At 33.3% G+C, this 23,671-nt stretch overlaps 5 protein-coding genes across 5 annotated transcripts; 3 read left to right on the top strand and 2 right to left on the bottom strand.

The window, feature by feature from the left end:
• The first annotated feature begins 1,391 nt into the window (after nucleotides 1-1,391).
• Nucleotides 1,392-1,891, top strand: LOC129941030 (LYR motif-containing protein 2). Its single transcript, XM_056049569.1, has 2 exons — nucleotides 1,392-1,535; nucleotides 1,595-1,891. The coding sequence occupies exons 1-2, from the start codon at nucleotides 1,497-1,499 to the stop codon at nucleotides 1,832-1,834; spliced, it is 279 nt and encodes a 92-aa protein (XP_055905544.1). The 5' UTR covers nucleotides 1,392-1,496; the 3' UTR covers nucleotides 1,835-1,891.
• LOC129941028 (membrane-bound transcription factor site-2 protease) lies at nucleotides 1,841-3,663 on the bottom strand. The gene is made up of 2 exons (XM_056049568.1): nucleotides 3,397-3,663; nucleotides 1,841-3,325 (listed from the first exon to the last, which is right to left on the bottom strand). Exons 1-2 carry the CDS (start codon nucleotides 3,469-3,471, stop codon nucleotides 1,895-1,897), a joined length of 1,506 nt encoding a protein of 501 aa, XP_055905543.1. The 5' UTR covers nucleotides 3,472-3,663; the 3' UTR covers nucleotides 1,841-1,894.
• Nucleotides 3,664-5,522: 1,859 nt separating this feature from the next.
• On the bottom strand, nucleotides 5,523-6,123 carry LOC129942279 (cytochrome c oxidase assembly factor 5). The gene is made up of 3 exons (XM_056051146.1): nucleotides 5,885-6,123; nucleotides 5,724-5,819; nucleotides 5,523-5,667 (listed from the first exon to the last, which is right to left on the bottom strand). Exons 1-3 carry the CDS (start codon nucleotides 5,987-5,989, stop codon nucleotides 5,626-5,628), a joined length of 243 nt encoding a protein of 80 aa, XP_055907121.1. The 5' UTR covers nucleotides 5,990-6,123; the 3' UTR covers nucleotides 5,523-5,625.
• Nucleotides 6,124-6,186: 63 nt separating this feature from the next.
• LOC129942278 (cysteine--tRNA ligase, mitochondrial) lies at nucleotides 6,187-7,927 on the top strand. The gene is made up of 2 exons (XM_056051145.1): nucleotides 6,187-6,310; nucleotides 6,368-7,927. The coding sequence occupies exons 1-2, from the start codon at nucleotides 6,297-6,299 to the stop codon at nucleotides 7,905-7,907; spliced, it is 1,554 nt and encodes a 517-aa protein (XP_055907120.1). The 5' UTR covers nucleotides 6,187-6,296; the 3' UTR covers nucleotides 7,908-7,927.
• Nucleotides 7,928-20,070: 12,143 nt separating this feature from the next.
• LOC129941284 (RNA-binding protein Musashi homolog Rbp6-like) lies at nucleotides 20,071-22,794 on the top strand. Its single transcript, XM_056049874.1, has one exon. It carries the CDS (start codon nucleotides 20,551-20,553, stop codon nucleotides 22,036-22,038), a length of 1,488 nt encoding a protein of 495 aa, XP_055905849.1. The 5' UTR covers nucleotides 20,071-20,550; the 3' UTR covers nucleotides 22,039-22,794.
• Nucleotides 22,795-23,671: the final 877 nt, after the last annotated feature.

The raw sequence follows: 23,671 nt of genomic DNA, 5'->3' as shown, positions 1-23,671 counted from the left end.
ATTTTGCATAAGAGTTTAACTTATTTTTGATAACTGTCAAAACTGTTGTGTTAATTTGGTTTTACTCTTAGCAACTGTCTCTGTGTCTATTTTATGGCTGAAACAGGAACACGCTTCAGCTTGGGCTCCGCCTGACGTTTACGAGTTAAAGCATACGTGCCTAATGAATGCTATCACAATGAAGTTTCGAACTCACGTTTGACAATCGTAAGGGAATAACGTAATGTGACTCCAAATGGAAGCTCTTGTTCAAATTTGCTGAACATTTGCTTTGTCTGACAGCTCAACAGCTGTAAAAAAGTTAACAAACAAAATATATTTATTTGAGTTACACAGAACCGTCAATTAGAAACAGAAGACAAGCATTTGTTGTTCTTCGGAAGCATTTTGAAGTAGAATTGCTCTTAACCAAGAAAAAATCATTTAATTAATTGGTCATCTGAATGATTTGTTATCCAACGATAGTTCCCAAGTATCAAACATAAATAACATACGTGAAAAACAAGATTTTCTACATCAGGAGAATCTAGAATCATTACTATGGCAAAGATTATTTAAAAAATTGGAGAATAACATTTTAAAACAGCATTTCCCTGAGGCCATTTTATGTATTCCTGTCCTTTCGATACCTGCCACTTACAAACGCGATTAACTACAACCCACTTTATTACACCAAAAAGGTTTGCCTACTGTCGAAAGGTTAAGGAGTTGCTGATGTACCAAATGTACATAACAAATTCTTTTCTGCACCCTATTTTAATTCGTCCTCCTCTATTAGCTGCATGAAGAGATAAATAATGCTGAGAATAAGATACTGGAATAAAATAATGATAATGGAACATAGAACAGCTAAGCTAAGAACACCGCAATCTGCAGTGGGATTTGAAATCTTTTTCATAATGAAGGAATCTACAGTGGCATGTTTATTATCTTCTGTTGAGTCTTCGAGACTAGTATGCACTTCAAAAAACATTCCTGGTATGAACTCATTCCCGCTGGCAAAGATATAAATTTCCAAATGTTTTCTTCTTCCATTTCTGATTGAACATTGTCCATTTTATTAGTTTTTCTTTGATGAATTTAATTTTAACTTTTGATATACACAAAACTTTCTTCTATTGTTTTTTTTATTATGATTTTGACAGATCTTCTTTCACTTGTACCAATTTTTAAAAAAATGGAATGCGAACAAAACGCACTTATTGTAAAGCTGGAATTATAAACCTTCGTATTCGGATTACGGCTGCAGTTAACGGCTATAATTACGATTCGTCCCCAATGTTGTTATTTTGTGTAGTCTCGAAACCATAAATTCACCACGGAACCATCATCCAATCGAGAATCGAACAGAGTATATTTAACAAATAAGAACTGACAGGAGAAAAGCAGCTGTTTTATGAATGAATGCCCAAAACAAACATTGCAAAATGAAAATACTTGATTAACCTTTCTCCATCTTCTTACCTGTCAGCGTATATTTTCTGATTAAAAACAAAATGAATAAAGTAGCAAAACCAGCATTAAGTTTAAAGCAGGTTTGATTATTTACAATTTGTTTTAATTTAAAATTATTTGTAAATAAATTGTCTTCCAGTTTATGCTGCGACAAGAAGTTATCAAACTTTACCGAGAAATCTTTCGTACAATCCGTCAAGTGCCTGAGAAATCAACACAAACCGAATTGCGTGAATGGGCTCGCTATGACTTTCGTAACAATAAAAATCAAACCGAAGAGATTGCCATAAAAATGCTCATCCAACACGGAAGAAGATCCTTAACAGAATTACAAAATAGCCTCAATCTCAGTGGCAACATAAATAATAAATTAAAATAGTTGAAATTATCTTTTTGTTCAGTTAGTCTTTAATAAATATTTATTTTCCAAATTGAAGCTTTAGAACATATTCTTTATGAGCGAAACCCAAACAACCTTAAACACAGCGCATATAAAGAGAAACGTCCCCAAACCCGTGACCAGGAGAACGATGGTCTCTCGTTTGGCTCTTTCGGCTATTCGATTAACAAGAAAACTATTGATAATTGTGCTAGAGATGTGGTATCCATCCATGCCAAAGCACGGCAGGGCATTGACTAGAGCTAGACCCAGAGAGAACACGATGTTGTACTTCAGGAATAGAGTAAAAGCATCTGCCAATTGTGGTTTGAATATTCCTGACTTCGGAACAAACGGTGAGATTCGAACGGATTTCGACACATCCCCCGGATGGCCCATATAGATGACGTCCGGTTTTTTCTCTCGCTTAATGCTAAGGATCGTTGTGGTGTTCTTTAGTAAGGGCCGAATGCAAAAGCCTCGGTCACATGCTCCTGAACAGAATCCGTATGAATCTTCGATGGTCAGGCGTATGTTAAGACAAACATGCTGTGGGATCTCTATTGGTCCGTCGTTGCTCAGGTCATCGATGTACTCGTAGCAGCATTGAGCGTAGTTCTTAGCGTCACAGCACTGTATCACTCCCTCGCTTCCATGGTGGGTAATCACCACACTCTCGTCATTCAGGCGAATAAAGTCCGAGGAAACACAATACCCTGGCTTTGTACGCAACGACTGAATGAGACAATCGTACCACGAGTCTATGTCTCGAACATTACAATCGTTGATTTGCGTTATGACATCGTTGGCCTGCAGTCCACGTTCTCCACGTAGCGGGGATTTTGCTGTCACTTCGGTCACAAACACCGCTTGGTTGGTACTGTAGATAGGTGTGATAAGAAATCCAAAGCTCGAGAATATCAGATAGCAGAAGGCCGAGAATATGATATTGTGCCAAATTCCGCCGCAAAGGATGCGCAGTTTTTTCATCCAACGCAGGGAATTAAGTTGTTCCGAGGCGATATCCGTATGGGCTATGGGTATGCAAAAATATACCTGAAACCCGAAACCGTTGAGAGGGACATCTTCTATGACCGCTGCCAAAGCATGTCCCAGTTCATGGACAACTGTCGATATCGCTAATGTGCAAACATAAAATCCAATCTCTTCCAGCGGCAGATTGAATCCCGGCAAGAGGATCTGAATTTTAACATCACTTACCGTGCTGCCTCCGCCACCTGCTCCTGTTCCTGCTTCACCTCCTTTGTGACCATTAAATATTGTCATAAACAAAATGATAAAAGCTAGAGGAAGCATCGCCAGGGAAACTAAGACTCCGCAGGTAAACCATTTCGTAAGGAACTTATTGCCAGCGGAACCCCACTTAAAGATAGTTCGATTAAAAGCTGTTGTATACCATTTAAAGCGCAGAAAGTTAATGGTAAGACCGGTGTTTGTAAGGAACTGTTCCCAGGGGTAGTGCATGCAACTCTAGAAGTGAAAAAAAAACACATAGAGAATAATATTGACCATAATTTTGTTTAGAAATAAAACCGGCTTACCTTGAAGAAGCAATCTAAGAAAAATACTACAAAATATATGGCAATTATAAGTGAGAAGAATATCACTGGATCCATTTTTATAGTTGCGTTAAAAATCTTTGGTGTTTTGTGTAATATATTTGTGCTTAGTGATATAAGGTCATTTTACTTAGTAATTAGCAAATAGAAGACTGTTTATTTATTTATCTAGTTATTTATTTATTTTTCTAACATTTAGCGGCGATGATGTTGACATTTTTCCTATTTTTGAAGTAGAAGTAGAGTGGAAAAAGAAATATGACTGAAGTTAGTTGTGGTTTATTGAATTATTGAGCCTCGAAATTAGAACTTCGGGGTAACCAAAAACAGATTTTAGAAACAAAGATATTTATTTGAAATTTTCCCAAGATTTTGGTGTATACAATTATCCAAATTTTATTACAAGAATTTCACTTTTGTTAAAGAAAATACAGAAATCATCATTTTTTCCGAAAAGTTCTGAAATAAGTAAATTACTAAAAGTAATTTTGTTGCTTATTTTTGGCATCTTTAAATATTAACTTGTTACAAATAAATTAATTAATTTTAAGAAATAATTAAAATGATGTTTAATATTTGACGTTTAAAGAATTATAAGGGCGTTCACGCAAACTTTTGTGTACAAAACATTCCGTAGAGCACTAGGGCCTAGTGACTTACAACTCACAATCATTCCTGTGTGCGAGTAAAGTTGTCAGGGATGGAGGGGACCTTATTTGAGAAATCACTTTCCATGACTAGAATTACTCTTGGAGGATTTTTCAATTCTTCGGAAGAGGCAATTCCCGTGAAAACTTTTTTTATTTAGGTGGAATTGTTCTTGTGACCTCTGGTCCTGCTCTGGTACTACCACCCCACGGGTACTATCTCTCTCCTGAAGCAACCTCAAAAGTGAGTTTAAGAAAATCCCTTTATTTTGTGAGATTTCCAAGTTTTTCGAACCATAGCTCAATCAAGAAATATCTGCAGCCGAAAATCGGCGCCAAAAAAGTATTGCCAATACTAATGCCCACTTAAAAGCTTTTGAAGCTCAGATATTGTTCCTAAAAAACAAAAAACATTTCTGGAACAGGGGAATCTCTTACTTACTCACTTACTTAAGATGGCGCTACAGCTACAGTCCTGTGTGAACGAGAAAAAACTTCTTAATCTATCTCGGTCCATAGCTAGATGTCTCCAGTTTTGAATTCCAAGTTGCGTGAGGTCACTTTCGAATTCTATGCGCCCCCTTATCCGCTCTACTGCGCTGTTCTGTGGGTGTGGATTCGAAGACTTTCCGGGCCGAAGCATTGCTTTCCATGCACTTTGCGCGATGAAGCCATCGCCGTTGGACTTTTAGCCTTCTGGCTATGTCTACGTCAATGTACAGCCCCTATAGCTCGTTGATCCATCTTTCCCTCCACTTTCCTTGTATGCATACGGGAACGTAAATCACGTGAAGAACTTTTGTATCGAATCTAACCAAGGTGCTTTCATCCGCTTTTCTTTTAGTCTATGCTTCTACACCGTATAGCAAGACGGGGTTGATGAGGGTCTTATATAGCGACTCTTTGGTCTTTCGAGAGCTTGCTTTCTTAGCCCAAAGAAACAGCGATAACCGAGAGTAATTATTCGTTTGATCTCAGCGCTGGTGTTGTTTTCCGTGTTCCTAGCGGAGCCTAGGTAGACAAAGTCCTTAACTGCTCAAAGTTGCGTCTGTCGGTGGTGACGTTTTGACCGAGATATCGATGTTGTATGCCCTTTTCTTATGACAGATAGTAACTGTTGAGTTTAATTAATAGAATTAAAACCCTGGCCCATAGCTAGAGGTGTAACATGTCATGAGTGGTTTGAATCTTCACATACAAATGTTCAAGAACATCAGTTTTTATTATTATAAATCGTCAACAGAGTAAGTCAAACAGTATATTGTATTGTTTTCAATTTTTAGAAAATATTTAATTTTCTTAATTATTTTAACTCCCACAACCACTAACAAGTTGAAAGTTTGCAACTCCATGTGCACTGCACTTTAATCAATCATTGACAGATGGTAAACATTCTACTTCGAGAATCGAACTGAATTTTGTCCTTCACGAATGAAATGATGAAAGAAAGACACAAAAATATGAAAATGAAAACTTCACAAAACTCAATTTATTTATGCTGAGAATGAGAATTTTGCTTTTTTGTCAACATTGATGTAACTTATTTTAAAAAGAATACAAATATTTAATACCCTTTACGTCCACGGAACCTCTGTCTATTGTCCAACTAAAATGACAAACTATTTGTAAACCATTTTAACCATTCTGAAGCAAACAACTTACAATAGACCTCTTGCACTCGAAAAATGTGTTTCTCAACACCTGGCATTCTTCCGGAACATCGTTCGATTGCAGGCACTGTCTAGGAGTCTTTCTGTCCTTTAATATATAAGAAAAACATTTTAAACAACACATGAAGTGTTGGGATTAGTAGATGAGTTAACCTTTTTGCAGCAATCGCTCTCTAGGAGGCACATTTTTAAGTCTGCCCTGACACCAGCACAGGCTGAATTATCAGCCAACTTTTCGTCACCTTCATATCGCATCATCTTGATAGGTTTTTATTTAGAAACTTTGGTTATTCCCACAAAAATTAAATACACAAACTTTTCACTTGTCCTATTCGACTAAAATATCCGTCCGTGTTCCTTTCGCGTTCACCGGCCAAATGATTAAATTTATTAAAAAGTGTTATACACAATAACATTAATCATCTGTTTTGTGTCATTTTCATTTTGGGTAGTGTCGTCAAGATTCAAGTTGGAAATAAAAGTTGATTGTGGCTAAAGTGCATTTGTTTCTCGTGTAGAATTTATTATTATTACTTAGTTTAAGTTTGTAGAATTAATAGGAAAAATGTTGCGTTCCAGGTATGGTAATGTTTTATACAAATTAAAGAATAGTCTCTAACTATTATGGTTTTCAAGAATTGGTGCTCGTCTATCGAAAACGATGCAATTTTGTAAATATTCTCAGCAATGGCATCAACCCACCGGCTACGAGACTGGTATACAAGTTTATAACTGCATAGCACGTTCGAATGTGCCCCTAGTGTTGAAGAATAAGCACATTGCGACTTGGTACACTTGTGGTCCGACTGTTTATGATTCCTCTCATCTGGGACATGCGAGTTGTTACGTGAAACTAGATATTATTCAAAGAATTATGCGGGATCATTTTAAAATTAATCTTGTCACTGCCATGAACATTACCGATATTGATGATAAAATCATTAAAAGGAGTCACGAAAGTGGTAGGTCATGGCAGGAGCTAACTAAACTCTATGAAACAGAATTCTGGAATGATATGAAGAGATTGCATGTTATAGAACCAAATGTAAAAATCAGAGTTACAGAAAATATACCGCACATAGTTGCATTTATTAAAAAGCTCATCGCAAACAAATTGGCATACATTGGACGAGATAAGTCGATTTATTTTGATGTTAATTCTTATCCTGGCTATGGAAAGCTTCAAAGACTAAATATAGAACAGGTTAGTCATGAACTTAAAGAATCAACAATTGATTTCGCTCTTTGGAAAGCCCAAAAGGCATCAAATGAACCCTCGTGGTCATCACCATGGGGCGACGGTCGTCCTGGTTGGCACATAGAGTGCAGTGCCTTGGCCAGTATGATCTTCGGCAATGGGATTGACATTCATGCCGGAGGTCTTGATCTAAAATTCCCGCATCATGAGAACGAGGAGGCCCAAAGTTGTGCCTTTCATGAAACACCACAGTGGGTTAACTATTGGTTGCACACGGGTCACTTAAGTATTGCTGGACAGTCGGAAAAGATGTCAAAGTCTCTCAAGAACACAATCAGTATCGATGAAATGCTTCAGTCTTATTCTAGTGATGAATTTCGAATGGCGTGTATTCTATCTAACTATCGAAATTCAGTTGAGTATGGAGATAAAATGATGAATACCGCACATGGCACTCTTAAGAGATTCCACGAATTTAATGTGAACGTAGAGGCCTATTTGAAAGGAAGAAAACGTGGGGCATTGATTGATTCAAACGAAATTCTTGCACTTCTATCGAAATCCAAGCTTCTTATAGATCAACATCTGAAGGATGATTTCAACACAGCTCGATGCATTGGGGTCTTAATCGAACTCTCATCAGCAGTCAGTAAATCAATTAATTCAACTACAGAAAATGAACAGACCTTCGCTTCTAATCTGGATACCATAGCTGCAGTTCGAAATTTTGTAAATTGCAACTTACAGATGTTCGGATTTGAAATAGGCGATGCAACACACATAGATGATAATAATTTGGACTTATCATCTTTGTTGGAGGATTTAGTGAAAACAAGAAGTGATATGCGACAACGAGCAATGGAAACTAAGAACAAGGAGATGTTTAGAGTATGTGATGAACTAAGAGACTGCTTGAAAAGAAATGGCGTTGAGTTAAAAGATCATTATCAAGGAAGTACGTGGAATTTCACTAAATAAACAAATATTTAGTTTAATTTCAATTTTTAAGACTGTTTTTTTTTTCAAATATTGGTTTTGTTTTAAATCACAGAGAAGTAAGTGAAGTGTGGTAAGTACAGTTACTTACAGAATTATTGGACGCTTTTGGTTTGTTAGCAGTTAAAATTTATTTTATTTTGAACCATACCTACACTTTATAGAATTTAGAAGTATCATCAATTTCGGGCCAGGAAAGTATTCGTTAACTGAATGGTATCAAATTAGCTTACCCTTTTGAGTAAACAAACAAAGTTGTCCTGTTCAGGTCCGTCATATTGATGAATTAAGTATTTATTTTATCTTTAATCATAATTTCTGTTTATTGTGGGTCGAAAAAGGAAACTGTTCCTTTGATCAGAAGCAACTTGTAATTTTCTATAAAGCCAAAGGAAATTGAAAAACTGTTAGTACATCTGTAAATGTACATATGTAGTTCGGAGGTCAAATAACGGAAAATCGAATAGAATTTAAGGTTAACTCTGTCTGGTCGACCAAGGATCTTAAACAACCATCTGAGGTAGATCTCACAAAATCTTTGCAAATTAGGAATACATACATACATATACATATGTATAATGGCAACTGAGTTATGAAGTTTTTCAGAAAAACTGTCAGAGTGGACAGAAAAACATATTAATGAAAAAATCCAAAATGAAGACTACGAGTTGTCTAAAAATATATACATACATATATGTATAATAGACAAGGAACTAGACTATTTACTGGAAAACTGTTTTTCGGACAATATTAAATTGACTTAGATCAGATGGTCGAGGTAAGGTGTGGTTTGGGGCTGAATTGCAGATGCTTAGGGTGATAATTTGGTTTTAAGCGCAAAGATCAAATTTTTCCGAGCAACTGCAGTCTCTATTTTGCTGTATGGTGCGCAAGTATGGGGATATTCCAAATTCGATGATGTAGAAAGATTTCTGAGATAATTTCTTAAACGGATTTTTCGATTACCTTTGACTACACCTAATTACATGATGCATCTAGAGACATCGATTTCACCATTACTTTTTGGACGTTCTTAAATTACATTTTGATTATGTAATGAAAATCTTGGAGATGGAAGAGGGAAGACTACCTAAGCTGATCCTGAAAAACATCATTTTATCAAAAGGGAATCTTGTCAGAAAGTGGGACAAACTAGGAGCTGGATTTGGAGAATATGTGCGCATTCACTCTGATATTAGCCCGGATGACTTAAGGAGCTGTTTTCAGAATTTATTGGAAGGAGCAAGTCGCTCTATGTATAATAGTTGTTTATTAGAAGCGCAATCTTCGCAAAAGGATGATTTACAACCAGTTAAACTTAAATCTTCATGAAAACACATACTTTCTAAACCGATTTCCACTAAGTATGATAATTTTAATATTAAAACTAAGAGAAGAATTAATTAAGCTCATTTACATTCCACATCGGCCTAAGCAGATAGAAGATGTATTTCATCTCATTGGAAAATGTCCTATTCTAAGAGAATTCCGAATAAGACACTTTGGAAAAACTTCTATGGATATAAAAGAAGTCCTGTGCGTTTTGAATGGCGAATTAGGCTAGGAAGTTTTATATAGATATGCAGTATCGGCGCTTAGATATAGATCACAAATTATTGAAGGCAATTCTTAAAAGCAAAATAAAAAAAAATGCAAACAAAGTTATGAAATTTTAAATTGTATTAAAAAAATATTAAGTTTAATTAAAAAGAAATGTCAATCTGGTAGACGGCCTGAGGCCAAACCACAATAATCTCATGTTAAAAACAATTGTTATATTATATTATGCAATTAATAAAGATTTCTACTACTAATACTAATTTGGTTTTAAGAGACTTAATCATGGACCTATTTAAACATTTTGAAACTAAAATTTGAGGTAAAGTGCTGAATCAATGGGTATTTTAATTTTAATTTCCGCTTCAAATAGGGCACGCAAAATAAAGGTTTTCGGTAGAGGCACTCAATCCAAACACTTTTTACTATACTAACATACTATGTAGATTTCAAATGAAGCTTTTTCAGAAAATAGTTTTTGAAATAATTCAAAGTCAAAATCTATGAAACGAAAGTCAAAAATATCACTGCGTATTATTTTGTCATGATTATAAACAGCAATAAAGAACTAATTGATTTAGATAGCTTGTCTGATGAATTCTTTATCAAACATTAAAAACTATTCTTTTCTATGTTTTTTAGTACAGTTAGGTACTTGTTCAAAAGATCACTAGTCGTATCTGTACCGACAGCACACGCCTGTACATATTTGTTGAAAAAATGTCATCCAGTTCTAAGAGTAATGAAGCAAAGAATCACATCATAGGCAAATATGTTGACAAGATACATCTAACACAATAAACGATCTTGAAATCCTGAACAAGCTTTTGAAGAATTTACGGCATTTTTATTTTATAGAAAATAGTGACTTGAAGAAATATATAAGGACGACTTAGGATCTCAAATATTGGAATTTTTACCAGATGTAAGAAGTAATACCCATGTTTGATGTGTTGGTCTGAAACTAAACGACGTCAACCCTCCCAAAGTTTTAATTAAAGATACTTTTGGGTGGGAGAAATATAGTTTCATTATTTTTCAATTATCTCAAAAACTAGAAGACATAAAAAAGAGTAGTTTATAGCTTACAAAAATATTTGAATCATTTAACTACACCAATACTTTTGTATCTATATCCATAATCAGGAGAAAAATAATATTCAAAGTGAAGGGAATAAATTAAAATATTAAAGCGTTTCTTTAGTTTAATGTAGTTTTAATTCATTTTAGAATTTAAAATAAAATTATAATTTAAATTGAACTAAGATTGGAAGTAGATAAAAATATAAAAAAAGATATGGAAGTTTAACTTGACTTTCACTTGACTTTCCGTTTGACTTTACTTTTACTTCTCTTGACGTTCCTTTTTTGAATAAACGCTTTTTTTTATTTATACCTACGCCAACACTCGAAAATGTTTGAGTTTTGTTTGTTTTAATTTTTAATGATTTACTTTATAAGCCTAGATTTGTTTATTGACAATATTTAGGCACATAGGGGGCCTAACTTTATATATTGGCTTAAGATTAAATTTAAATATTGTGGTGCTCTAAAAATAAAAGTCGGGGTGTTCCTTGCCGGATGTCATTTTTTAGATTTGTTGATTAGTTAGAGGGTTTTTGGCATGTTAAGCCACGTCGCACAGTGGGGAAAATGCGGACAAAACCTATTTTTCTGAAAGTAGGATTTATTTTTAAACAAAAAGTGTTTTTTATAGTTAATTGGTTGTAGAATCAGAAAATGAAAACTATTTTTCAAAAAAAAAATTGTACACCTGTAGATTTTCGCTCAAAGTTCAAATATCGTGAAAAATTATAAAATATTAGTATTCTTTAAACGATCAGTATATTGTGAAATTTGAAATTTTTAAACAATTTTTTCTGCTAAAATGATTGAAATAAATTGAAAAATAATACCGTATGTTATTTTTTGAAAAAAAAATTGGACAAGGTATTTTTTGACGAAGAAACACTTTATTTCAGTGATTTTTTCGTTCGCATAAGGTTTTAACTACTTCCTCTGTTTGCCTCTGTTTGCAAACTATTTTCAGTAGATAGTGTAGGGTCTCAGCAACATTTTCCAGTAAAAATCTCATCCGGATACGTCCGGATGCGGTTTTTAGGGCAATTTTAAGTTGGTAATTCATACAAAAAATAACAATGAATTAATAATTTAGATTATGGAATTTTATATTTATGCCTTTGAACCAGTTCTGACGATCTTATATGGTAAAAAGACGCTTATGTGAAAACACTCTTAATTAACCCAGCACTGAGTTAACAGAATTATATCAACAAGTTTCGTATAAAGTACTCCAATTTTCTGAAATTGAAAATGAAAGTGTCTCGTAATAGAGTTTTATTGTACTAACAATATGATATAGATCATCGGAAAAAAATAAGACAATGTGGTAAACAGAGTTTTGTATTTATATACATCCTTTTTTATTTAGCTTGCAATTATTTTTCATTTGGTCTCTTTCTCTTTACCTATCCTCAAAGCTATCTATGTATAGACCGGTATACGAACTTATTTTTGGTTTGTAAAGAAAGCTCTCAATAGAAAGCAATATCGCTTGTTGTTTTTGTTTTGAGAATAATAAAACACGGCTAATATGTAGAAACTTTAAAATGTCAAATTCAAACCGTTATTTTTACCATACGCTATAAGCTTTCATCTATTTTGGTTATTTCCAAGAGTTTGCAGTCCCAGTTTTTTGTTAGACAATGTCAATGATGCATTGTACTGAATTTCAGTTTCTAAAAGATTCAGAATTTCAGCTTCTACACGATCTTTGTTTTTTCTAACTTCTTCCGGAATTTCCTCCGAAAAGGAAAATTAAAGAGCTGGTAAATGATAGGTTAAGAATGGTCGAATATTTTTCCAAATTCGTTCTTCATTTTCTCGTTGAACAAGTTTTAATGGTACCAGGGATTTAGGAAATAAATATCCATCAGAAATAATTTGCATTAAAAATTCATAGATTTGCTCACATTAAATTGTTTATTTGAAATAATTTGAATTTAATTTATTTAAGATAAGATAGCTTATTAAGATTAAATACATTTGTTTTTATTGTATTTACTTGAACTATTGTTTTTTATTTATTATTTAAATTTATTTTATAATAAATCAAACGATAAACTTTGAAAACACCAACTATCTATATCATAATAAATGCAATCTGTTATCCTTGGAATTGCAAACAAAATAAACCTAAACATTTGTTTTACACAGAACCATTCACTTTCAAGCATATTAAAACTGATTTTATCGCTATTTATTATTTTATTCGTAATATGCATACGATAAATTTGGTAAACAAATCTTTGTTTTCATATATGTTCTCCGAAAAAAGCTTTTTTCTCTTTTAGTGGGCGTGGAAATGGGCGGAAGTTTTTTATTCAGATTTGTCTTGCTATTCGCTATCATTCCTGAAAATTTCATCAAAATCGGTTCATTACTTTAGATTTTATAGAGTTTTTTCCGCTCTCCCATACAAGGTGCCCCACTGTGCGTCGCACAGTGGTTCGGTTTGTATGGGAGAGCGGAAAAAAGTCTGTAAAATCTGAACGGTTCAACGGATTTAAATAAAATTTGGCATACATGTTAAGATTAGTCTTATACATATTTGGTCAAAATTTGGTTGAAAAAAAAAATTATAAACAAAGTTATTGACATTTTTCTAAAATTTGAGGCTTTTGATGTTATATTTAAATAAAAGTTTTTTTTTAGTAAAATCTTAACTTTTTATTTTGAACAAAATATTATTACTAACTATGTATATTATAAAATGAAATAAATAAATAGATAAATACACACAAAAAATAAATAAAAAAACAATTATGAAGTAGTAATTTTATGATGCTAAAATGAGATTTTTATCGTCTGCGCTGATTGGAAGTATTTTCTTTTTTGCCTGTGGCCTTAAACCTGTTATTATTGGATCTGAGGATATGAGTATGTGATGCATCACATCTTCATTTGTCGCAATTCGGCTGCATTTTCTCGAATGAAACCTGCGGTAGGCTTTATAATCCTTATTTCGGCATTCTTGGGCTTCCTCGGAGAGCGATCCAACAGGAAATGCACAGCTTTTAATTATTTTTTCTCCATGGATCAAAATCAAATTAAGTTGGGGTATTCCCTTTCAAAATATGGTAGAAGATTTTGAACATCATGTCCATTAGTGATAAGTTCACTACACAACACCGAATAAGGAATTTCGATTGAATGCATTTTAATGTATTGAATTCACTATTCACTATATGTATATTTGTTATTATATTTCACTTCACTTTCACTTATTGATTGATCAGAGTAAACATTTTTCTTAAACACCTTGCACAAATGGTCAATAACTCAATACTGACTTTTTTTTAATTTAATCCTTTATATATATAGATTTAAGTAAGAGATTTTATTCTAATAAGACAGGTAATACAAAATTACGCAATACACAACAAAAACAAAGCAATAAAACTTTAAAAATAACACCTTTTTTATTTCTACCTGCCCTACTTTTAGCAAAAAACTAAAAAAATAAAGGATTATCCCTAATCCTTTTCTTTATTTTTTTTAAGCTCTATCATATAATTTAAAATATCATAAAACTATATTGCTTTTCGTGTGTTCTTTCCAAGAAAATTGAGTTCAAAGTTGAAAAAAATTTCCGGGTAGAAATAAATGGTTTCGTAAAAATCGAAATTCTCAGACCTGTGTCAATGTATTAATTTTGTTTTATTTTTAAAATAAAGTTTGACATCTTTTCTTAAAATAATGGGCTTAACCAGTTCATTCTGACAATTAATAACGAAGAAATCAAACTTTTTGGTAAACACCACCGTCAAAACGTAGTTTTTTGAAATCCGATTCAGTGAAACATGTTTGATCATAACTTCCACATCTGCACGTATCTGCAGCTGATTTTTTCTGTGCTTTTACATAAATGCATGGAGCATATGCTGGCATACTTCCTTTCTTGAAGTCTTTTGGAGCTTTTTTTGAAATCAAAAAGTTAAAAAAAAACACATTTTTTCCTAGTACTTAAGCTTCAGACTACTTATAGAAGATATCTTTTATAAATAATCATTTTTTTTTTATTTTAGATAATCGAAAATAGACCAATTAAATTATTTAAGAAGCTAGAGAATTTATTTAAAGGAACTTCGGAAAAAAACATCTCAAAATTTGTTGAAAATACGGTTCGCGATTTGAGTAAAATTATTTTTCAACTTTGAGGGCTTGTAAATCAGAACATACAATATATATGTTGAAAAATACTTTTAAATCATACGCTCAGGTTATATAAGAGTACTTAAACATAAAATTTAAAAGGATAAATATAACTTCTTAAAAAGACTTTTTTCCGCTCTCGCACCACTGTGCGTCGGTGGGCTGACACGGGGTCAGCGAAGAATGCAACGGCATCTTTGCTGTTGACTTGAATTATGTTTTCATCAATAATGTCCATGACGCTGAGGTACGTGGGCTCTGGCAGTCGCTGTTGGGTTGTCATCCTTCTTATTAGTTGGTTTGGGTGGCTAGATGAGTTACCTACTAACTGTTTAGCCAAGAGTAGTAGGTAGTTGTCCAATGCATTTATTCTCGCTTCAGAATAAATTCTGTTTTTGATGTATTTTTTGAAGACGCTCCCAGAAGACAAGCCCAGTGCAGATTTTTAGGATATTTCTTTCGAATTCTTTTACCTGATTCATGGCCGTTTTGGAGATGGTGTACCAAACAGGAAAGCTGTATCCAATGACTGGTACCAGCAGTTGTTTGTACATCAGGATCTTGGTCTGTTGACTTAGTCCATTGTTCTTCTTCATCAATGGATGTACACGATGAAAGGCCCAGCTGACTTTCCTAAGAACTTTCTGGGCATGCGGGTTACACTTTAACAGCTCGTGGGAATAAATTCCCAGGTACTCTTGGCTGAAAGTGACGATCAATCTGGGACTTTCAATTTCAAGTTTCTGCATGTTGTGGATTTCTGAGATCCTCTACGGACGACAGTTGACGGCCTTCTGAAGCAGATGAGTTCCGACTTTGCTGCGTTGCCGCTTATTTATTGTGTTAAGTTTTATCTTTATAGTTTAGTTAGTCGTAAATTATGAATTTTAGAAACGGAATGAATTTGAAATATTATTTCAATACTAATAGTGTACATATCCAATGTTTAGTTTTAATGTAGGATGTTTATGATATGTAGTCATCCTACATTCATTTTAACTTTGAAGTCAATTATTTCAAAAACTATTAACTGAAACAAGTGTATTCAAAATTCATTATAAGTTGTAAAATTCTGGCTTTTGAAAAAGGTATTTTGTATAACTGTAAGTGTTGCGGTTGTTTAAAATATTTTTTTTTAGATTTTAAGTCAATTTTTATAAAATTACCCCCCCCCCTGCCTAGACAAGACGAGATAGACCCCCTCCCATAGTAAAAAAAAAAGCTTGAATTGGGCACCTCTACCAAAAACCGGCATTATACCTTGGAACCAAAGTTATCAGTACTTTCCCCTCAAATAGTCTTTAAGTATTTTGACCCAATAATTATGTGATGTTGAAATTACACTTAGTATACTAATTTTTCTTATTTTTTTCTTATTATCCAAAAGACAGGTTTTGTTTCATTATAATTTTACTCAAAAGTTTAAGAATTAACCTTTATTCTTTAAAAACACATTTTGTACGTTTTTTCTTCTTTGATTTTACATTAAAGTCAGAAAATAAATTTGGCCCAATCATTTTTTAAGTAAATACCTATGTACATATATATATCTGTTTTTAATTGTATCCTGTATGTTAACCATAATTGCCAATTTAGCACCTTTAATTTTAAATAAAACTATACAAAGCTTGCATCTTAAACTCAATTTTAGTAATTTAAGTTGCTGAGCAGAAAGGGATTAAAGAAGATTATTATTCACTTACTAAACACAAAAAGAGAGATATAATGGGGTTTTCCATGGACAAAATAAATCAATTTATTTTTGAACAATAACAGAAATTTCGCCTGTTTTTGCATTACATGATGGCGCAAAATAAATTGATTTATTTTTGATTTCAAATATGGATTCTTACGTAGATTTACTCCTCTTTGCACTTATCCTTCTACAATTTAAATAAAATGTAAATTTGACAGCTCTGTCGTACACTAACTAACACTAATACAATGACATAAAAAAAAAAAACAATTACAATCGTGTTCCATGCGTCTTGATAAGAAAATCAATATTTTTTTTAATTTACCCACGAAAAACCCCATAATTCCACAACCAAATGATGCCATTAGCTTTGGCTGAGTTCGCAATTGTAAGGCTTCCGCATTACTGTAGAAATTGAGTTCATAAATTTAAACAAATAGCATAAGCCCTGAACGAGCATTGAAACATTAATGTTAATAAAAATAAAGCGACAGTCAAGTTGGCATTTGTTTTTATTATGTTTAATTTGCAGGAAAATGGCGAATATATGCATTTTTTTACTAAATTTATGTATAACCGTAATACTATTTTCTTTTCTTAGCTTTTAATATGAAATTAATTACTTATCTTACATAAGGATGAATCTGATTCTAAAATGTTATGACTACACAGGGCCTTACTTGAAATGTAGAACTGGTCATCCGAAAATGGTTTTCTGCCAAAATCAGTGAGGGCTTTCACTAAGCCAATGCAATTACAAAATGTGTTGAAATTTCCCTTCTAAAAATTTCAGCTATAAAGTAAGTGGACACTGATTATAAAGTTATACAATCAGCTGTTCGGTAGAGACACAAGGATTCAAAATGAAATTAATAGTCACTTACATTTGTTAGTAATTTGACAGTTCCGGATTGACTGCCTTTGAAGTGCAATTTTGCATTCAATTAGCTAGTTCTATTTTGACTATGTAGTCACTATCTTTTTATCTTTTTTAAATTTTAAACATTGCCTCAAAAATTCAAACATACATTCTGGATTTTTGCATTCTAGATTTTGGCATTTCGAGATTTTATTTTCTAGATTTTTGTTTTCAAAATTTTTTCCATTCTAGATTTTTGTTTTCGAAATTTTTATATTCGAAATTTTTACTTTCTAGATATCGTGGTAGACCCACTATTATCGTGTGCCGACAAATAGTGGCTACGACGATATACGCTATTGCAGATTTTCTTACTTAACTTTTTGTATTGTGAGGAATTGACAAATTCTTGCCATGAACAAGTGCTTTCTCAAAATTACCCGTTTGGGCTCGGTTTTAAAATGTAGGTCTCCTCCATTCCTGACAACAGTACTCGCACACAGGAATGGTTGAGAGTTGTAAGTCACTAGGCCCTGATTCTCCACGTACTGTTGCGCCACCTAATTTATTATATTCCAACACCACCTAAAGACGTTATAATAATATGGATTTTATATACAAAGACGTAGTTGGTTTTTGGCTACAATTAGGCATAAAATAAATTTCAAAATGAAAAATTAAGACATGCAAAACAAAAACAAGTCTCCAAAGAAACAAAAATCAAATTATCAAAAACAGGCCAACACGAAAATGAAAAACAAAGAGTACTATCAAATTGAATTTATGACTTTAATTTCAACGTGTAATACGCAAAAAAATAAAAAGAAAGAATTTGAATAAAACGCATGCACAAAAACAGAAGATATAAATCCTTCGTACGAATTACCCTACAAAAGCTATTAATTTTTACATTGTTGTACATTACATGTCGATGAAAACATGTGAATTCCAACAAAAACAATTTAGGCCTGTTTTCACTCATACATAGAATTAATTAATGAGTTTGTTTGCTTGTAGGGAAACCAAGATGGCTACCGAGGATTTATTATCTTTATTAGAGTGTTTTTGCGCATGCATCTAGATTCAACGTGTGTTAGCAGACAAAACAATTTTATAATTTGTTTTCTAATGACACAGTTTGTTATCGTAATCGATTTTAATAAACTTTCAACCCTATTTAAAGGCTGCGTTCAATCTCAGACCCATTGGGTGCGTTCCATCTCATATTGCATGTTGTATCTTGAGAAGTTTTTCTTATTAAGCTTAGAGCAGAGGACTGACATGTCAAAAAAAAACAGAGAATTGAGATGTCAAAAAAGCAGACAGCTGAGATGTCAAAAAAGCAGGGAACTGAGATGTCAAAAAAAGATCTGTGTTTCTTTTTTTGGTCAGAGATATCAGGTTACTCGGTTTGTGTTTCTTTTTTCAATCAGAGCCAGCTCGGAGCGCCCTCTTTGAGCTCTGAATAAAGTAACCGAGCTAATGAAGTAAAAAGCTGTGTGTGGTTGACTACTCGTTCGTGTGGTATCAAAGAGACAGAGGGAAAATTCCTAAGTTATTGACAGTTCATTTCTCTGGTGTGTTTCAAAAATAAATGGGAGAGCTCTGATCAAACTCTGCTCAGAGTGTACACGATGTGTTCAGGCTGTGCTAAGCAGGGATGGGGTATTCATCCCGTTTTTCGAAATGTTCGACCTTTAAACAAAAAACCAAACCAAAAACGATTAAAACCGTCAGCGCAAAAGCTTTTACGTTTTAATACCAAATCTTCTCTTTACAACATTCCAATTCATATAAGGAACGAATATAGAAAAACACGTATTTAACACATTCCTTAGTCGTGCCATGTGCTTGCAGCTTAATATTGAAAGTGAAACTGAAAATCTGGAAATGTTTGTCTGGAAACATATAGAGTAAATGAGATGAGGGTAGATTCCCAAATATGGAAAATCGGTTTCATGTATTTTATGGCTTCCACACAGTGGAGCAAGCGCTGAGAGGGCTTTCGTTCAGCAATAAACTTGAACGAAACAGAGTTAAGACATAAGTTAGATACAAAGATGTAATAAACCTAGCATTTAAAAAAATATTTGTATCTAATTTTTTTTTAAATAAATACGATTTAAAAACTTGTTTTTTTTTTAACGAAAAAAGGGCAAAAAACAAAAATTAAAAAAAAACATTTGGATAAAAAAAGGGAATCAACTTCTCAAAAGTCTGGCAACGCTACTGCTAAGGTCTCTTTTTGTTAGTGTTTTACAAGTAAGGGAAGTAAGTAAATAAGAGAACAGCTGATTCAAAACAGCTGGGATGTCAAAAAATGAATCCAAAGGTATTCAAGAATATCTGGTATATGTGGGTATCTGACAGAACAGCTGATTCAACTTTTATTTAAATTTAAAATTTGTATGTTTTTTGGTGAAAATCCAGTGAAAAATTAAAGTTATTTAATAAAATTGTTATTTTACAATAATTTTGTACCTAGAAATTTAAATGTTTGTCTGCTTTTTGTGACCACCTTAAAGTTGTTTTTATTTTTTGCGAAGTATCTCAATTTAGGTATCCAAATCTACATTATCCAAAATATCCTTTTCAACTCGAGATTGAACGCAGCCACAGATGGAGATAATGAGCAGGTTCAGACGACATAAAGGGCCTTGAAGGTAAAGCAAGTTTCTAGTATTTGATTGGCCACCTGCCAAAAAATTGCCTTCCAATTAAAGCAACCTCATTGGAAAGTTGAATGGAAAGTTAGTCAAGAAAAATTTCCCTAACTATCAACTCAAAACCACTTATGTCAAAATGACAGCTAATCGTGTTTTTTCATTCAACTAAAAGCTAAACTTTATTAATCTATAATTTATTTATTTTCTACCCAATTTCATTTAATTATTCGTGTAAAAGGGTTTCTCGTTAAATTGAAAAAGTAATAAGCAATATTCTTTACAATACAAAATAGAAGTCTTGAAGGTCTTGCACCTTGCCCAAGAAGAGTTTTGCAGACAATAGTGGTTTCTGGCACGATAAACTGAAGGTAGAGGTTTGTGAAGTAAAGTTCCGAGTTGCCTTGGTAAAAATCTACGTTCAAAGAATGCAGTTGACTGCAAATGAAGTCCATTGTGTTGTCTGAATCTGCACAATATGAAAATAAATTATAATCGAATACCTATAACATCAAAAAATTAACTTCGAATATTGATATTTTTGCCTTTGAATTCAGTTTATACACATAATACTTCAAAACAATTAACAAAAGAAAATACCTATAACAGTATAAAATGTGGCAACATCATATTAAGGATGAATCTTGCCTTTTCTATCCTCCAAGCAACCCGATCGAAAACTCAGGACTAATGGACCAACATAGTCGCGAATTACACAGTGCGTTAGTGGCTACTATAAATAATAGTGTTGCAATTGCACCTGGACCCATCGCTCCAGGTGCAATTGCCAATACACAGTTACAAGCTAAAAATTTGAGTTGTTTACCAGTACAGCAGCAGACGCAAGTTCTACAGCAACAAAATACTCTCAATGAAGCCATAAATTTGAACAGCTCTTCGAAATCGACATCGTCGGGTAGATCAACACCAACCAACAATGCCACAGATCCAGCACCTGGAAAACTTTTTGTCGGTGGCCTCAGTTGGCAAACATCTTCGGAGAAATTAAAAGAATACTTTAATATGTTTGGAACAGTGACAGATGTTCTTATTATGAAGGATCCTGTTACGCAGAGAAGTCGTGGATTTGGTTTTATAACATTTCAGAAACCAAACAGCGTTGATAAAGTTCTTAAGGTGCCAATTCATACACTCGATGGCAAAAAAATTGATCCCAAGCACGCAACTCCCAAAAATCGGCCACGACAAGCCAACAAAACGAAGAAAATATTTGTCGGTGGTGTTTCACAAGAAACTTCAGCTGAAGAAGTTAAAGCATATTTCGGTCAATTTGGTACTGTTGAAGAAACAGTGATGTTAATGGATCAACAAACTAAGCGTCATCGAGGATTTGGATTTGTGACATTCGAAAACGAGGATGTTGTTGACCGTGTTTGCGAGATTCACTTCCATACAATAAAAAATAAGAAAGTGGAATGCAAGAAGGCTCAACCAAAAGAAGCAGTAACATCGACCCAACAATTGTTGCAGAAACGTTTAATGTTCAGTACATTAGGTGTCCGATTGCCAACTGCACCTGGTCAATTAGTAAGAGGGCCTGGCACTGCCCCATCAGTTACGGCAGTCAATCCATTGGCTTTGCTACAATCACAACAAGCTGCTCAAGCGCATGCTGCGCAAGCAGCTATGATGCATAATCATTTTACGGTACAAAACACAGCTGCTAATCCGGGCTATGGAAAATTTGTAGCAACATATCCCCAAGCAGCACTTCACAGTATTAGATACGCTCCATATCCCATTCCCGCTGGTGCTGCTGTAGCAGTCGCAGCTGCCCAACAACATCACCATCAACAACAACAACAACAGAATCCAACCACTCAGCATTCGACTGCCAATCAAGCATGGGGTCATGCGGCAGTAGCTGCCAATAATGCCGCACACGCAGCAAACTCAGCAGCGCACGTTGCCGCTGTCCAACAAGCAGCTCTTGCAGCATCAAATCCCAAAAATGCTCATGCAGCAGCTGCCGCAGCAGCTACTGGAAATCCATATCAAGCCTATGCTTTAGCCAATGTTGACATGTCAAGCTTCCAAGGCGTTGATTGGGGATCAGTATACGGTATGGGGATGTATGTTTAGAAGTACGGACCAAGTTGTTTAAATTTAGTTTGTATACTCATAATTTACATTTTTAATGTTTTGTTTTACTTGCCTGAATTGAAATTAAAAAAGACAGAGAAATGGGTGATTCTCTGAGACTTACAAGAATTTATATTAATAATAATCATCATATAAATACACATCCACACATTTCTTAAATTAAGTATTAAAAAAAAAATAAATGAAGTTTAAACTAAATTATTTTTTAAATCAGTAGAAAATAATAATGAACAGCAAGCAAAACAAAATATCAAAACCACCGATTCACTGCGAAAGAATTAAAATTTAATTTCGAATACGTTGATAGAAGTGAATACGAAATTGTTTACATTTTTTCCTTAATATAAAAATAACAATTATCACTTTTAAAAGTACTTAATTATTAGAAGTCATAAACAACATTCAGTATTTACTTTAGAAACTATATCTTTCAAACATTCTAAACCATAGATTATAACACAATATATACTAGAATAAGAATTTTAGATTATATATATTGGTGTCGTGTTTTTGAAAATTGTTAAGTGTTTATACAAATATTTCTATAACTAAACAAACTTAATAATTGATTCGACAGCATGCAAACAATTACTTTTGTTTTTCATCATGTTTTCTTTTTTTCTTGAACTTATTGTATCTCTAATAAAAACCTAGTTTAAGAAACATTTATATTATGACATGAATTAAGGACAATACAAAAATAAATAATATTAAACATTTTACTTCCTTCAAAAAGTTCATCGTTTTGTGTTTTGTAATGTTTTTCCGTGATAGTAGTCTTAAATCCAAAATTGTATTTAGGGTAGTTTGAAAAACCTATTAGTGTTCCTTTTTATAGAATTACCTGTCTTAAGGTAATAAAACATTAATACAATGTAATTTTTTTTTAAATGTTAACAATCATAGATTTTTCATTAGTTTCCACTAATTTTAGAAACACTTTTGTCACTCCATACGACCATATACCTTTAATTATGATTTTTCGATGTTTGGGAAGAAGAATCATCGAGTGCCAGAGCAGGACTTAAAAATGTTTTGAGTTGTTTCAACTTATTTGAATTGCGTTAATAAATTAAAAAAAAAAAGATGCTGGGTTACGACTCACACTGATAACTTCCCATCCCGTCTGTCCAATGCCGTCATTGAACCTCCTGGGAGATAATTTGTTTGTTTTTTCTTAGGAATTCCCTTCAATTCAAAACTAATAGTATTGAGGTAATGGATATCACCCCCCTTATATTTTAAATTATTTATTTTTTGTATATCAAAACACCTTTTTTAGTTTACTTCCTTAAACTTTGTTACTAAAAGTACGACTTTTAACTGAGGACTAGACCAAAAACATAATATGATTCGGAAATTCAGCCTTTTCCAAAAACGCAGCACAAATTCATCAACTTTTGACCAACTGACGATCCAGGGGGCCATATGAGCCATAAAGCTTATGCAGTTAAGTTGTATAAGTAAAGATTTCATCTATAAATTTATTAGTAATTTAACGACATTCACCAAAAAGTGGTTTGCTGTCAAACACAACTAAAATGTTTGTTTTCGCTCAATTTAGAAATTGAAAAAACTTTAGTAATGCTTACATTTTTTTTCATGAAAATTG

This window comes from Eupeodes corollae, chromosome 1, assembly GCF_945859685.1.
Source record: "Eupeodes corollae chromosome 1, idEupCoro1.1, whole genome shotgun sequence".
In the NCBI taxonomy this organism is placed as follows: domain Eukaryota; kingdom Metazoa; phylum Arthropoda; class Insecta; order Diptera; family Syrphidae; genus Eupeodes; species Eupeodes corollae.
This window is presented reverse-complemented; position numbering and strand designations above follow the sequence as displayed.